Source organism: Ascidiella aspersa, chromosome 9 (assembly GCF_963924565.1).
Source record: "Ascidiella aspersa chromosome 9, kaAscAspe10.2, whole genome shotgun sequence".
Lineage (NCBI taxonomy): Eukaryota > Metazoa > Chordata > Ascidiacea > Phlebobranchia > Ascidiidae > Ascidiella > Ascidiella aspersa.
In genome coordinates, this window is record NC_139455.1 from 11,361,035 (window position 1) to 11,377,216 (window position 16,182).

The 16,182-nt window shown below is 35.8% G+C and overlaps 1 protein-coding gene across 1 annotated transcript; it reads right to left on the reverse strand.

Moving 5' to 3' along the window:
• Positions 1–1,860: 1,860 nt before the first annotated feature.
• On the reverse strand, positions 1,861–11,003 carry LOC146132998 (uncharacterized). The gene is made up of 7 exons (XM_083397622.1): positions 10,946–11,003; positions 7,812–7,878; positions 4,535–4,642; positions 3,094–3,190; positions 2,904–2,983; positions 2,349–2,478; positions 1,861–1,998 (listed from the first exon to the last, which is right to left on the reverse strand). The coding sequence occupies exons 1-7, from the start codon at positions 11,001–11,003 to the stop codon at positions 1,861–1,863; spliced, it is 678 nt and encodes a 225-aa protein (XP_083253748.1).
• Positions 11,004–16,182: the final 5,179 nt, after the last annotated feature.

Genomic DNA, 16,182 nt, shown 5'->3' on the forward strand with positions numbered 1-16,182 from the left:
TCCGCAGGAAATGGGTATCAAACGATTAGGCGCCGCTACCGCCTTATATGGGCCATGTTTTTTAAACGGCGGCGTTTGTAGAGGCTGTTTTGACACTGGACTGTTGGTCCGATAGGGGTTTGAGTTTGTTATCTATTGGTTCTCCTTCGATCTTATTCCGAACTGTGTTATTTTCCGACGTTGATGTTATTCTAATTTTGGTCTTATTGCTGGATTCCACTTTCAGTCGCAAATTCTAAAATTAATACAGAATTTTTGTAACATTTTTTCCCATTTTCTCGCGGCGCACCTGGCAAACTTCCACGGCGCACCGGTTGAGAAACGCTGCACTATACTGTTTAAATCAGGGCTGCCCAATCTGTGGGTCGTGCAAAAGTGTTTTAGGCGTGACGAGTATAGGCCTACATTAACAACACTTTAACAAAAGCGTGCAGAAAAGCAACTAAAAATCATTTTGACAACTAAAAAGCATGTTGTTTATCGCTGTTAAACGAAAAGGGTGGCGGGATTTAGGAATTCGCAAACAAAATATTGTAAATACCTTGTGACCATGCTTAAAAGCTTTCTGCTGAACTCCTGTAATTCCATAAAAAATGCTGCAGCAATTATTAACTATTTAGGTTCTTAATATTCGTGGGAGTCCGAATTTGAAAATCGTCCAAAAACCTTGATTTGCCAATCCAGACAATAACACTTAAAACGATGCAGCAACAAATTTCGCATAAAATTACCAAATAATTAAATAGGCCTATATGTCCCACTTGAGCATTTTGTCAGGATTTAGATCGTGTTTGTGACCTGCGCGATAAAAAGGTTCGCCATCCCTGTTATAGGATATAAATTCATTAAGTTAAGATATCCTACAAGAAAAAAATATTGTTATCCTACACCGAAATCGCAAGAATTTTAGTTTTTCTCGACTTATTACAAGTGATTCAATTACAAAAATTGAACTAAAGTTATGCTTTGTTAAATTTTTTATTAGTTTTCCATGTTTTTACTTGTGTGTCCTTGGCAGAGTGACCACATTGGTGTTTTTACGGCCAAGAACTAGTAATTTGGCCTTTGAAGAATGCGTTTTGAGCCAGATTTGCCGTTTTGTCTTTTGGCACTTTTTCGGCCTTATTTGGCCTTTATCAGATAAATTAGCAATATCATAATATTTGAATAAAGTTTTTGCAAAAGTGTGTGCCCTGGACTGCCTAAGCAAATACAAGAAATGTGTGAACCTTTCATCATGCTGTTGACATATAAATGCGTGTGTGCAAACACTGTTTACATGATGCGGCGAAAAAAAATATTAAGCCCGATAACAAGACCATGCGATAAGGAGGCCGCAGCTTTCAAATGGCCGCTACCTCATGAAAAATGGTTATCAAGTGCAAGAAATGTGCCGTGCTTGATGTTCATTGTATTAAGATCGTGTATCGTCCAGGATCCCTAAAAAGACACTCCAACGCCGATTTTAACATTTCGTTGACGTACATACCATTGTTGTTCTTTCTTTCTAGTATTAAATAAACGCCCTGTTTGACCAATATACACCACGGAACATTTACCAGTGGGTATACAATCTACCACACCTTCATAACGATTATATTTACAAGGTCTTTGTGTGAAGTGAACAACAGGTTAAGAAGGCGGAGTTGCGGAGCACCTCTCAAGCTAGCTCACAGTTGTTGTAAACTTATCTGAATGCATCTCTCACTGTATATTGTAAAACTGTTATTCAAGTTATAATACAACATTTTATTGTAAAAACCCAACCAAATTATATTTCAAAACCGCACAACATTGGAGGTTATACATGTATTGCGAACAAGTCCATGCGATTGGGTTGTTATGAATATCATTTTTGCTTTAACTTGTCTCTAGATGTTGCGCAGGTGTACAACTTTGAGAACAACCTTCTTGGGAAATATAGCGCGTTTTGACATCGCCCAGTTCGGAAATATCTTCAAACAGCGGATTGTGAATTTCCATGGGTCCATCGATGGTCTATACTTAAATAAAGTCCTTTGATAAAATGCGTAACAACTTTATTAGGAAACAAGAATTGTCCAACGTCATATCTCGCAGATCACCCTTATAAAATATTGCTAACATTATAAAATACGTTTAAAATTTTGAATTATTAATTAACATAAAGCATATATAAGCGAACAAAACTATTTATACTTATTTTTAACTACATTTTGAAAGGGCCTGAATTAGCAAAGATATTAAAAATATTTTAAATTTAAATCACAAATTATGGATTTTAATCCTTTGTTATTTGTGACAACCGACGACATAATATCGATTTACTTTGACTCATAAATAACAACTTATTTGTTTCAGATGCTTACAGAAGCGTAGCCAGAGCACTCGTAGACAGTAAGTTCACCATCACTCGTTTCTTCGTCGTCTATTTTTGAGTCGTTGCCGACATCTAGCGGAACGTGCGTTTTTGATGACGAACTATACTCAATCGTGGAACTACAAACGACATGTAGGCTTATACATATGAAGGGTAATGCAAATCTCAAAGTTATTCAAATTACAACTACCACTACTATTTAACTTGAAACATTTATACACAAGTGTGTACAACTGCGATTAGCCCATAAGAAGTCTGGCCAAAACTAACGGCACACATATCAATAGTTGTTTGGATGTTTCTCGGCTTGCTGTTCGCTTCATCTGAGCTCTGAGCCTGCGTAGCTCAGTCGGTAGAGTGACCGCACAGGCTACAATTTTATAAATTAGTCTTGCTTCCACAAAACGCCTTAAAACTGATTCGATTATTTCATCTGAAGGCTCGCATTGTATTATAGTGTAACGTCACGTTCATATATATATATATATATTATATTTTTAAGAGTTTATCGACGCAGTGGTTGAGCTAACATACACTCTTTTACCCTGTCATTGCCTTCATTCGATTTTTTGTTTGGCTATAGTGGAACACTTCCGGACTTTTACTTGTTTTGTGATCGATTCGCTGTAACACAAAATGTCCACTGTAAGATAGCAATAAAAAATTAGTTTTAGAAATAAACAAAATTAAATTAGGGAGTCCAAAGCGTCACTCACACGATTTTCTTCAATCACCGGTTTGTTCTGCACATCTTCGTTGAGTGGGTTTGGGCCAGTAATTCCATACGAGGGATAATCGCGTCTTGTCGTTAATCCTTTTAGTTGGTCAGTTCTACAATATGTTTATTTTGTTTCATGTTTTTTACATAATTGCAGTGTAAATTATATTATATATGAATTTAATTCAAATATCCTGGATAGAAGTTTTACGTGTCACAAAATACATTGGATCAGGGTTTCCCAAACTTTTTTGGACCACGGACCACTATTTGTAAATCTATTTTTTCGCGGACCGCTATACAAAGCAAAAGCTAAATAGAGCTAAATTTTATATATTTACAAAACTGACAACATCAATGGGATGGATGGGATTGCTTCCCTCTGCTTAAATCATCAATTCATCATAAATTCAATGCGCAACAAGTAACATTTACGATACTGGATATAAGCAAAAGCTTAACTAAAAAAAAACTAAAAAAAAAGGTCTCTGCGGGCCGCACAAAATGTTAACTAAGAATTATGTTAGTAAAACGCTAGAACAACTGTAAATCAAGCGGGCTTCGGATATGTTTTTGTAGTTAAAACCGTGTTTAGTTACTTTTAAGGAGGCAGTAAAGTGTTGGCGCAAAGCGGGAGAAAAAGCGTTTGTTTGGTTTAAAATTCGAGTCCACACGCCGTTATTCATATTGAAAAGTGTAATAAACCACTTTGATAAAACGCGATAACCTTAATGGTTAATCTAGTTCAGTGTTTGTTAACCTATTTAAGTCCGGGCGCATCTGGCGAGCGAAGCGAGCGCGATTTTTTATTTTTTTTATTTTTTTTATTTGTGGGGGGGTATACCGTCATTTCATTCAAATTTCTTGCAAGTTTGTATTACATTTGAAAAAGTATGTCCAACATTTTTTTTTAAATGTATGTCCAATATTTTTTTTTCGTTTTCCGTTTGTACGCGACGCACTTTGGCACTTGGTAGTCAGTCTTCCACAGTGCAAGAAGCGCCAATCTAGTTCAAATGACAGTATCATAACGTGAACAAACCTGACGTGTAAAGATCGTTAACGCAAAGCGCGAACATTTTACGTAGTTAAAATAGTCAAAAAGTATGAGAAATGGACTCGTGTCTAGTTTTTCAAAGAGGCTGCGGGTCGTATAAATTACATTCGCAGGCCGGATCCGGCCCGCGGGCCGTAGGTTGTCGACCCTGCTGTACAACGTATATGCGTAACTTTTTTATTTATTGTCATATCGCCACGGACCACCTGTGCAGTCGTCGCGGACCACCAATGGTCCGCGGACCACAGTTTGGGAAACCCTGCATTAGATTGTTAACATAGTAACACCTGCTAACATGTACACAAAATTATCATAACATAAACTATTTAACGACATATACGAAAGCAGCATTTGACAAACACACTGGCAAGTTTTCCCTGATAGGAAATGGCCAACTTACCCATTATTTTGTTTTGCAGACACCTGTCCCTTTCCATTTTGAATTAAGACGGATGAGTCGGTCGATTGATAAAATACTCTTTGGGCCGTAGTATTCAAAACGGAGTACCTAAGCATGCAAGTATTTATATATATAACTTGGTAACCGATTGCACGAAAGCATTATATTGTTCTCCAAACATATGTTACAACTCTTTATAGAATTCTACACCATTGGCAGCAGGTTGTCGATCACTCTTCCGCTGACGCGTATATTAGTAATTTAAAAACCCCAGTAAACCCAGGATCTGACATTTCTAAAAGGAATATATATATATCTTAAAACTTTTTTAAATCTTTTAATGATTTTATTATCACTTTGTTGTGTATGTGTTTTTTTAGTTTACTTAGGAACTGACGAAGCCAGTATAGGCGAAATGTATATTCCTTTAAACTATAAAGAATGTCTGATCCTGGTTTTACTCGGGTTTTTAAACAAGTTAAATATAGTATTTCCAGTTTAATTCTAACTGGTGAAGAACTATCTGCGTTATCCCGCTAAAAGCGAACACACATATCAACCGACTGGACGACCGACAAATCTCGTCAAATGGATAAAGAATGAAACTTTTCAGAATTAACGTTAAGGCCAAAATTTTAAAGATAAGAAAATACAACACGTCTGTTATTTATGCTTTTAACATTACAACGGCGTACTTCACAGAACAACTTTCTTTGCTCCTGTACCCTTTGGACTTTTTCCCATGTTCTATGGCAGGGGTTCTTAACCTTTTTTGTATGTTTTACCCCTTTAACAAAGATAAATATCAGATTTACCCCCCATTATATAAAATAGTTCTCATCTATTAGAAAAAGGAAAGTAACAAATTACATCAGGTATAATTAATGCGACGGGTTCCCTTGCGTTTGGCAACGAGTTGTTGTCAAAACATTTCAGTTTGGTCTATTTTTTTCATTTCAGACTGGACAGTTTTGGCTATAAAACGCCAGGTTTTGCTCATCATAATTAGATGAGAATTTGCTAGGTGCCTTTTTAAAGTATAGCCGGTTTCATGGCACTGTTTAAAAATGTTTCTACGCACGAGACACACTGAGGAACTTAAAGACCATTCTCAATAAAATATGTAAATCTAAAATTAAAATAAATTTTCTCGTGCTTTTTCTTCTTTTGGGACACGCCATTTTTAAGATTACATTTTTTGTTACTCTTACAGACTATAATAATCAGTCGATAAGTTGTTTAAAGCCTTTATCATTGGACTAAAAAGATAAACAATAAACTAACTTGGCCAGTTAGGCCGTACCCAGTGACAAAATTAGGCAATCACATGTATAACCAGCACTGAAATTTCAAAAGTGTATCGGAATTTTCAAAACTGCTCGCAGACACGTTCTCCAGTGGTCTCCAATCTTTGAAATAAGCAACCCCAATTTAAATAAGATGTAATAATAATTTACATTGCGACCCCATTTTGGAGACAATTATAGGTAATGTTAAAAGTTAAAACAAGTGCTTAGAATGCAGCAGAACGGGCACCTACTTCGCCGGGGAATGTATTCATAATGACAAGTAAAAAATGTTTTTAGCGATAAGCCTCTTCGCCTGTTTGTGTTTCTAAGTGGATATGCTTTCTAATTTGGCCTGTGGAATGCAACCTCAGAAAACGCGGATGTTTTACTACAAATCAACAGCATTTGTTATGATGTTACAAATGAGGGACGATTTTAAACATCTCCGTCTACTGCTGCGCTAAATCAAAAAACACAAATTTTGTCAAATGTACGTTAACTGATAAAGCAGCTCTTTAAGAGCTAAAAACAGCAATTTTTATGTAGAAGATGCACTCAGTCACGTTTATTAGTGGGACCTCATTGTAAAGAAAACTAAATACTTAATTCGTACGAAAACATTACGAATATGGTGAGTTATGGCGACCCCACAAAAATTTTAGGCGACCTCACTTGAGGTCGCGACCCACAGGTTGGAGACCACTGCCTTAATCTATGCCGTGACTGCCGAAGAACCTGATTTATTCAAACAGTAAATGACGTATTAATGAAGTAACTGAAAGATAAGGATATTGTCACGAAACTAAAAAAACGATCAATTAGCGAAACATAACGTTATCGATACAAGGCGATAAAAAATCAATAGGGTACTGTAGGCTAGCTTCAAAAAAGCAGTTCTAGGAAACTGTGCTACCAATACCTACAGCTGGCAATATTTTTCTGTCTCGTCAGCTGATGTGGATAATTTGATTGATAGTTAATTTACCCCCTAAAGTAAGGAAATTTACCCCCAGGGGTAAATTTACCCCAGGTTAAGAAAGGCTGTTCTATGGTCAATTGTTTACGTTTTCGTATAGGTGTATGCCAAACATTGTTGATGAGCGACTAATAAAGTAGTGTTGCGGGTAACTGCTTTATAGGCTTTGGCCTGTGAAAATATTCTTCGCGGTATAGATTTAAGGCCATAGGTTGGTGGGGTTAATGTTAGGGGTTAGAAATTGGATTTGGGTTAAAATTATTAGGGGAATTAGTAATGTACTTATAAGGGGTGTCTATAGGTAAAAGTTTATATATAGGCTTAACTGTGGCCATTTAGATCTTTAGAACTTGTTTTGATTAGTACGTTATTTTGACTATTAGTATCAGGTGTTAGTTCTAATTTGGTGTTATGCCGAACTGTGTTTTATTCCAAAGTTGATGTTGTTCTTATTTCAAGATTGTGGCTGTAGTCAGTCTAAATATGGTTGTATAGCCTATACTTCGTTGTATCGTCGTCGTGTGAACCGCTAGTTTTGTTTAACAAAGGTAAAATTGTTTTCCAAATTGGCGGTCAAATGCCCATTAAAGATAAAGTTCTTTCGCGGTCACATTTGTGAATAAGTGTGTTGTATAATATCAAGGCATTTATTATTTTGTGCTTTTCATTGTCCGCTTACGATCGTAAAAGTAAAAGTGAAACGTGCAACGGCGGGCTATTCAGGAAAAAGTACACACACTCAGATGGGAATCTAACAATGACAGTATTCAAAATAGCAAAATGTGCCTAAAAGAAGGATTTTTACAGTTTATTTTTATAGGAATAACATTTTATACTTTCTGTATTTCAGTTCCCTATTTTGACCAGAATTATTTTTACCTACCCCTGCTTTAGAATAAAATTAATACAGTGCCAAGATACAATTTAAATATTATTTATGGCAATTACAAAAGTATGATAAAATAATGAATTAGAAAACTAAAATGTGAAGATATGTACAATGATTTCTTACCTGTACCAGCAAACTCCCGCAACAGTTAAACCCAACAGAACGATCAGGCAGGATACCACGATAAGTGCTGTTGTCAAAATGTTTAAGAAAGATTGGTAAATGGTTAAAACATGATTTATATTAAAGACACATGTATAACAACTGTGATTTCAGCTCTTCTGAAGGCGCCTTGGGACATTTCTGTTCTACATTCTGTTATATATCATTAAGTGAAACATATACCTATCTAAAATAGTCTAAAAAGCGACTAAAGGGCTACATCATAGTTTTTGTACACGTATGTGCGTGTATCTTCATTGTTTAATATGGTACTGCAAACCCCTTTGGCGTCATGGTTGTATCTCGACTCGTCCCCCTTTGGGTCCCGATGTGGTCGAAGGTACGAACCTCGAAAAGGCTGGTTGTTTTCTGGCCTGCCTTGCTGGCATTATTAATCGACACATTCTGCAAGTCTGCAATGGCTTTCGGTATACCATGACACGTTAGCCGTTATTGTTGGCCAATTTTTTTTTGTTTTTTTGAAAGCATAATATATATATTAAATATGACGTTACAATATACGTCATAACGTGACGTCATACTTAGGTAATCTTTAAAAGCATGCCGTTCTCGGACGAACAGGTGTGCTTTTATGCCACTGAAAAAGTTAATCGCGCGAACGTAAAAAATTTTTTAGAAGCAAATCTTACGCATTGGACGCATAAAACAGTAGCACTATTGACTCCACAGCTAAATGTCTGTATAAAAGATTCACACGAAGCGCCAAGTAGCATACAATGAGTTATTTTTCAAAAGTTGGATAGGTGTTTTATAACGTTACAAACCATAACGCAATGACGTTTAGATTTGCGCAAGCAGCAAAAACACCATTAACTAGATCAAATGTGTCAAACTCAAGTCCTATTGAGGGCCACATGAAATAAAGGTAATTTGAGTGCATCAGCGGACTGCATCAACATAACCGAACCAAAAACTGTTTTAAAATTGTTCAAAATTGCAAATATTCTTTAAAGGAAAACAGGCAGCCGCTTAAATGTTTCCAAGCGACAAAAATAAACAGGTTTAAATACATATGTAACGACTTTCAGTTGTGCCCCAGGCGCCAAAAAAAATTCAGATATAGTTTGATTTGCAGTTTATTTTTAAGGTGGTCTTAACTAAGAAAAGGTGAACTAAAAACACATAAAGTATAGGTAAGGGTTGTGGCTGGGTTGTCCAGTCCTTGACAACCTGTCTCCGCCACGAAGGTAGGGCCCAATTTGAAACTGCGCAAGGAAAACAGTTTAACCTTTTGTTTGTGGTGATGGAGTAGGTTGTTGCTGTAAAAAGTTGTAGGATTCTAGATCAGTGCCCTAAATATTGCTGTGTATAAAACAAGAGAAAAAGGTCCAAAGAAGATTAGACTAAAGTCGCATTTTCGACCGATACCGGAAACTCGGACCAACATCCTCACGTGTTGGTCACGTAATAACAATTAAACACGTCTAGTTTCGCTGAAAAAAATGTACAACAAATTGTACAATGAACACATACTGTACATCGCACGCGCAATTCGACGTACACCAATTTTACCTCTGGCTGGTAAAATTCCCACAGAGCGCGACAAAACTTAAAAAAGATTTACTTAAGCTTTGTGACTTATTGCTACACATGGCGCTGCGAAGCACATGGTTCAGCAAAGTATTTATAGCCTTGCCCTATGAAAAAGGGTTTCTCTAGGAATAAAAAATATAAAAAAGGTTTCCTTAGGATAAAAAAGTTTCCCTACACTAGGGTGAACTTGGTAAAATACATCATAGAGAACCATTTACCTTATTCAAAATTTTTGGGGGGCTTTCCGAACAAGCCGCATGAAATGGTCATGTGTAGGGCGTTTTTTTGACCTGAAAAAAGAGAAATTTTGACCTAAAGAGATATATTTTTGACAACATTTTGACCTATTTTGAATTATATACATAGATTTAAACAACAAGTTGTTGTTTGAAGTACTGCATGATTGTCTTGGCGTCGACGACCACACGTTTTAGATGTAGATGTTTTACTGACTTTCGGTCAAACACCAATGAGTTATTTTTTTCGGGTTTGTGCAAAACTAAAAAAAAAATAGTTAATATTTTGTCATTTCAAAAAAAAAAAAAAAAACTATAAAACTGTCAAAGAAAAACAAAACGCTGGTTTAGAAAAAAACTTGCGTAAACAGTTAAAATACAAATTATTGCAGAAAATGAACAAGACCAACCATATTAGCGAAATAGGAAATGGGGATAATTGCAAACCACAAGTGAAAAAATACAGCAAATACTGTCAAATACATTTGTCCAAATCAGAGATATATTATACAACTATGTAAAGCAACAACAAAGTTCGATCTGAACCTAATGCGACAAACTAGGCCTAGGCGGTTAATTCTGCCGGCTCACGTGTACCGTATATTGCTCTAATAAAGACATAGTTAAAGTGTCGTTGAATGTAATTCAAACCAGATTTTTTTGATTAAATTTCAACAAAACAAACAAATTCAAAAAGCTTACTACATTTTTTTAGTTTGGTAAACAATTTAAGTGTATTTTAATCGATTTTGACTCGAAATAATTTTGACAAATTTTGACCTAACGTGTAAATTTTGACAAAATTTGGACTTTTTCACAAGTCAAAATATAATCGCCCTAGTCATGAAGGACGCCAGTTTGACACACCAGAACTAGATTATTTGGCATAAATTGCATTTTGTGGAGAACATGGATCGACACAGCGTTCGTATGTGGACATTTAAAAGTATGGAATATTACACGCCGCCTTTAGATTGAAAATAAAGAAGGGCAAAAATAGTACTAAAATAAAGAAGACTAGCGCGAAGAGCGAAAAAAGTTAAGTAGTTTAAGTTGACAAACAGTTTAGTTTAAGTTGACAAAAAGTTTAAAACTTTTATTTATTAATTAATTTATTTATTTGGGTTTTAAGTTTGTATCATAAAATCATTATTATCAAAACATTTTTTCGTAACAATTATTTCGAATGCACGTGCCAGGTGATATTAATATCTTTAAGCACTTTATTGCCTACCGACCGAACAATGGCAAGTTTGCTCACCACAGATTTTTTGTATTTCTGAACTTAATAAACAAACAACAAACCGATTTCAATGACCATACTTAAGTAAGTTGACTTTAACAATCCGTCATCTGAAGCCATATCATCAGCAATTTGTTCTGGTGATGGACTCGCCGTACTTTCTTTGGAGTTTTCTAAAATGTTTAAATTATATTGTTAATATCTCCGTTTTAACGTTTTCGTTAAAAATAGAAACAAGTGTTTCTCAACTGATTTGTGTCATTTTTGTGGTTATATATCAATAAAAAAATCCCCACCTCAATTGGCCATGTTTATGCATTTTTACAGTTCTATAAGTTTTGCTATAAATATTGCATCTAAGCAGGGGTGCACAAACTTTTAGCTGTTGACGGCCGCATTGGCAGTTTTTGTTTTTGCCGCCAGTTGAATTATTTTCGATAACGTCAGACAGTTTAATCATACCGTGACGCCATAAGTAACAATTTATCTAAAAAAATACATGTTGTTCTCCAACAAACTCGTGCTAAAATGCCACTGAAATCTAGTGTAATCGTGCGAAGCGCAATAAAAACGCGTTTACTAGGTTTAAATTGGAAAGCGTTCAATTCAAACGAAATGGGCTTAGGCAAATAAGTATACATAGCGCCGACTAAAACACAATAAAATCAATCAATCAATCGAAATCAAATTCAATGTGCAATATTATTGTCACAAACTTTTAGGACAGATATCCTAAAGTTTCTTTTCTGTGATGGCAAAACTATAACTGGCCGGCAAAAACTGCAGATGTTTACCTTAGCGTAGTTTGTGTAGAATAACGCGCCGTCGCCACGCCTTGCCGCAAAGTCGCGTCAAAAGAACAGGTTACTTCAGGTCAACTGGTCGTACGATAATGTATCACAATAGGAATATTACGACACAATGGTCAGTGACAGATAGCAAAGTAACGCTACGTCAAGGAATATAAGGTAGTTTCACAGGTAGGCTATAACGCAATTTGTTACTATTATCTATTACTGAATGCTGGCAAAGCAGTGGTCGGCCAAGTGTGGGCTCTTTAGCAAATTTTAGTGGATATAATTTACTGTTATGTAGGCCGCGTGGTTGACGTACATCACCGGCCATGTCTCACCTCCAAACAAGTTTAGGTATTTTCCAAATTAAAGCGAATAAAAGCATTTTTTGCGCTGCAAGCGATTAGACTAGGTTTCAACTGTATATTTACGGATGAGTTCGCTCAAAAACAACAAGTATAGGATGAATTGATTTATGACGTCAAAGTATGGAGAAACTTTATGTAATGACATCATTCTAATTATTTCCATGGCCCCCGCCCAAATAAAATTCTGGATCCACACCTGTTGTCATAGTATTTTCAGCAAGTGGGAACTTAAATACTAAATTTGAAGGGTAAAAACACAAAAATATTTGCCGACCATTGTTCCAAAACCTTAGGAAAAATAACACAAAACCTAGGAAACCTAAACAGTCAGAACAATTCCTCAAAACATTTTGACTAACCCCTAACCCAATACATAACTTCATAACCCAGTGCCCAAATAATTTCAATCCTAACCCCAAGCAGAGGAAATAGTCAGGTGCCAAAACAGCAAACTAGTAAGCTGTGTTCAGCAATAAACGCCATGATTGGTTTATGGCACTCTAGCTGTAAATTCAAATTCAAACGAGCTTACAATGACACAACTTCAAGTGTTACGTATTCCTAAGCAGCTTCATCATTACGGCTGCAAGTTTACGTAAGAGAGTGTAAGTTTTGTGTTGTGTGTCCACAAAAAAAGTTCGTAATTTTGGAGCAGGTTTACAAAAACCTTATTTTTTGCAATACTAAAATACTAATGTACTAGAACTAGATTAATCCACAAAATTTAGCAAATTTGTAAGTAAACTTTGCCTCCTACCAGGAAAAGTTACGTTAATTGTGGTGCCTCGCATTAGTACTATGCTAAAATAGCTATTTAGAATTTGTCACAAAGTGCACAAATGTATACTAACATTTACAAATGTTCTATTATTTTCCTTTTTCAAAAAGTCGACCTCTAGGGAGGAATTTTTGGCAATCTCTGGCTAGGACCCCCAGGGTCAGTTATACTCATTTATAGTGAATACTTTACAGTTCAATTGATATCATAGTCGGAGTGTGACATAACTCCACCACGAAAAAACATGTTTTTATCGCCTGTTTTGCCGTGAATTAGTTGAATAATGACAATTTAAAGCCTTACTGAAACCGGATAAGACTGTTAGATATACAGCAATATGCCAAGCTTGCTATATAAAGTTGAAACAACCAAACACAAGTGGCGTTTAATGTACCGTACAAAGACAGTGTTAAGCATAAAAGAATAATAGTGCCAAACTCAAAACCATTGTTGCTACATTTGTTTAAGTAGGTACCTTAATATTCAACAAAAAACGGTAATAAAAGCAGAGCTTTTATTGTGTATATTTAGCAAATAGAATAGCTTTAATAACGCAATTATGGCACACAGACTTAAAAAATAGTCTGTTTTACATTGATTAAACGTCTGGAGATGTTAAATCAACATAAAAATGGCAATATGTTGTCGCGATAACAATCTAGTGGTTTTTCTCCGGATCTAGTGTTTTTTTATGGTCCAATCTAGTGTTTTTTAATTTTGAGAGTGGCAGCCCTGAGGTAGTGTACTTGAACACAGTTAGCTACATGCACGTGTGACAACCGCAATCGCAACGTAGGCAGGATTTGTTGTTGTTTGACGATAGTAATAGGCCTACTAACGCTGAAAGTTATACAATTAGCCAAGTACAGCAATTCCTAATAAAATGAGTCTTAAAAGAAAGGTGACAGAGGAAAACAGAGTGTTTAATTCTAACTGGGAAGAAACGTATTTATTTGGCGACAATAATGGTAAACCACAGTGTTTGGTGTGCTTTCAAGTATTATTTGTTCCGAAAGAGTTTAATTTGAATCGACATTACAACACCAAATATGGGGAAAAATACGGAAAATACCACGGGACTTCTCGGGAAGCAATTTTTGAAAGAACTGAAGGGTAACTTTTTCAAACAAAAAAATATAATTTCTAATTTTGCCAAAAATGATTCAACCGCAAAAATGAAAGCATCATATAAAAAAAAAAAAAAAATTGAAAAATGTGTCTTTATTCCACCAAACCGTTGCGAGAAGAGTGGTCGATTTAAGCGACAATGTTACTTTACAATTGAAAGAAGTTGTTCGGCAGTGCAAGTTCTTTTCTCTGGCCTTAGATGAAAGTACTAATATCAGTGAAATTAGTCAACTCCTAATTTTCACTTTGTTGTTTGCGCAGAACTGCTCAAGATAGTTCCACTTCATGGGACTACAAAAGGCTTGGACATTTATAACAGCCTCGCCTCTGTCGTTGATGCATATAGGTCTTGAGAAATGTTCATGTGTTGCAACAGATGGTGCCAGGGCAATGACAGGAAGGCGAAATGGCCTGGTTGGCATTCTTAAAAGTCATGTTGTGGACTGCCTAACATTTCATTGCAGCCTTTACCAAGAAGCAACATGTGCCAAAGTTTTGAACATGAGTGAAATTATGCATAGTGTTTCAAATATAGTAAACATCATCAAAGGGGGGAATAAGGCTCTTCGACATAGAAAGTTCACCCAATTCCTTAAAGACGCGGATGCAGAATATGAAGATATTCCACTAGTCTCCCACATCCGATGGTGAAGTGCAGGCAAAACACTGAAATGCTTTTTTGCTTTGAGAAAAGAAATTTTGACTTTTATCCAGAATGAAATAGGAGGGTTTCCTGAATACGTGGTTTAATTGAATGATGATAAGTTTATAGGTTCACTGGCAATCTTGACTGATATTACTAATTACTTGAACATGAAGTTGCAAGGTAAGAAAGAAAACATATCTCAATTGGTGGGATACGTTGAAGGTTTTCGCAAGAACTACTATTATTCAAGACTTCTTTGCAAAGAAATGATGCTACTCATTTTCCTTCATGCTGTGAATTACTTGGTGAAGAAAAAAATATTGATTTCGTCACATTTTCCGAGAAAATAGGTGACATTATTGACGAGTTTAGCAGCAGATTCGCCGACTTTGATTCACTGAAAGCAGAATTGGAGCTTTTCAACAATCCACTGGAAGTAGATACTAAGTCTCAACTGTCTTATGTTCAGCAAGAATGATGTGCAATCAGATCCTTTTCTTTTGTCAAGAAAAAATTAGCGTTACGACACCTTTAGGAAACTTGTAAGCTGCGAGCAGTTTCCACGCTTAAGAGAACTTGCACTGAAAATGTGTTCCATTTTTGGTAGTACCTACATTTGCGAAAGCACTTTCTCAATTATGCCATTTGCTGCTGTCTTTTTGATATCATGTGTTATACGTGGTTCTATTGAAGTTTTTTTTACATACAGGTCTTCAAGGTTGAACTTGAACGAGTTGTAGCCTACTTTTAACCAGTTGGGCACAACCTTTGCAGCATTACGTAGCCTACCATGAAGTCCAAGTAGATCAATAATGTTATCATTAACGTCACAATGCTGCAAATTACGGAACTGGCGAAGTTCTAAATTTGATGAACAAGCCTTCAACAACTTGCATTTTGCAATTGAGATTTAAAATTGTAATATATTTCGCGGACCGGCAGGAAACTTGGCGCGGACCGGCGGTTGAGAACCACTGGTTTAGGATGTCCAGTGTCAATATTCGCGTTGGCAACGTAAGATTTTTTCTATTCAAACATGTAGTGTAACTTTTATTCACATTTTGCGCGACACTTGTTGAGCTTTTCAATATGTCTTAGCAGAGTGTTTTTTTTAAACATATACCAGTGATTCTTTTTTGGGGGCTCGCGTCACAGTCATAAAATCTTCTATTTCGCGGCACACTTTAACCAGAACTTTAAGAGTAATTCTACAATCGCTCTTAACAAACGACAAACTATATGTAAATGTCACAAACTTATTAATTTGTAATGAAAATTGCGAATTTAAGTCTAAAATGCTTGCGTGCATGCCTATTGGTAATACAAATACTCTCTTTTCCGAAATTACAAAATGTTTCGCGGCAAATTTGACAATCTCTCGAGGCACACTAGTATGCACCTTTAAATATGTCAGCACAAAAAATATAACCTATTTAAAATTGTAAGCTCTTTAAGCGTATATTGGTACATATTTTTAGCAATTAACTTTGCTAAACTCATCTTAATAAAAATAATCAACGTTGTCGAATATACACTTCGGTTTTGTCTTGCATGCGAAAAAGGCCTGCACTGTTTTTTTAAGTGG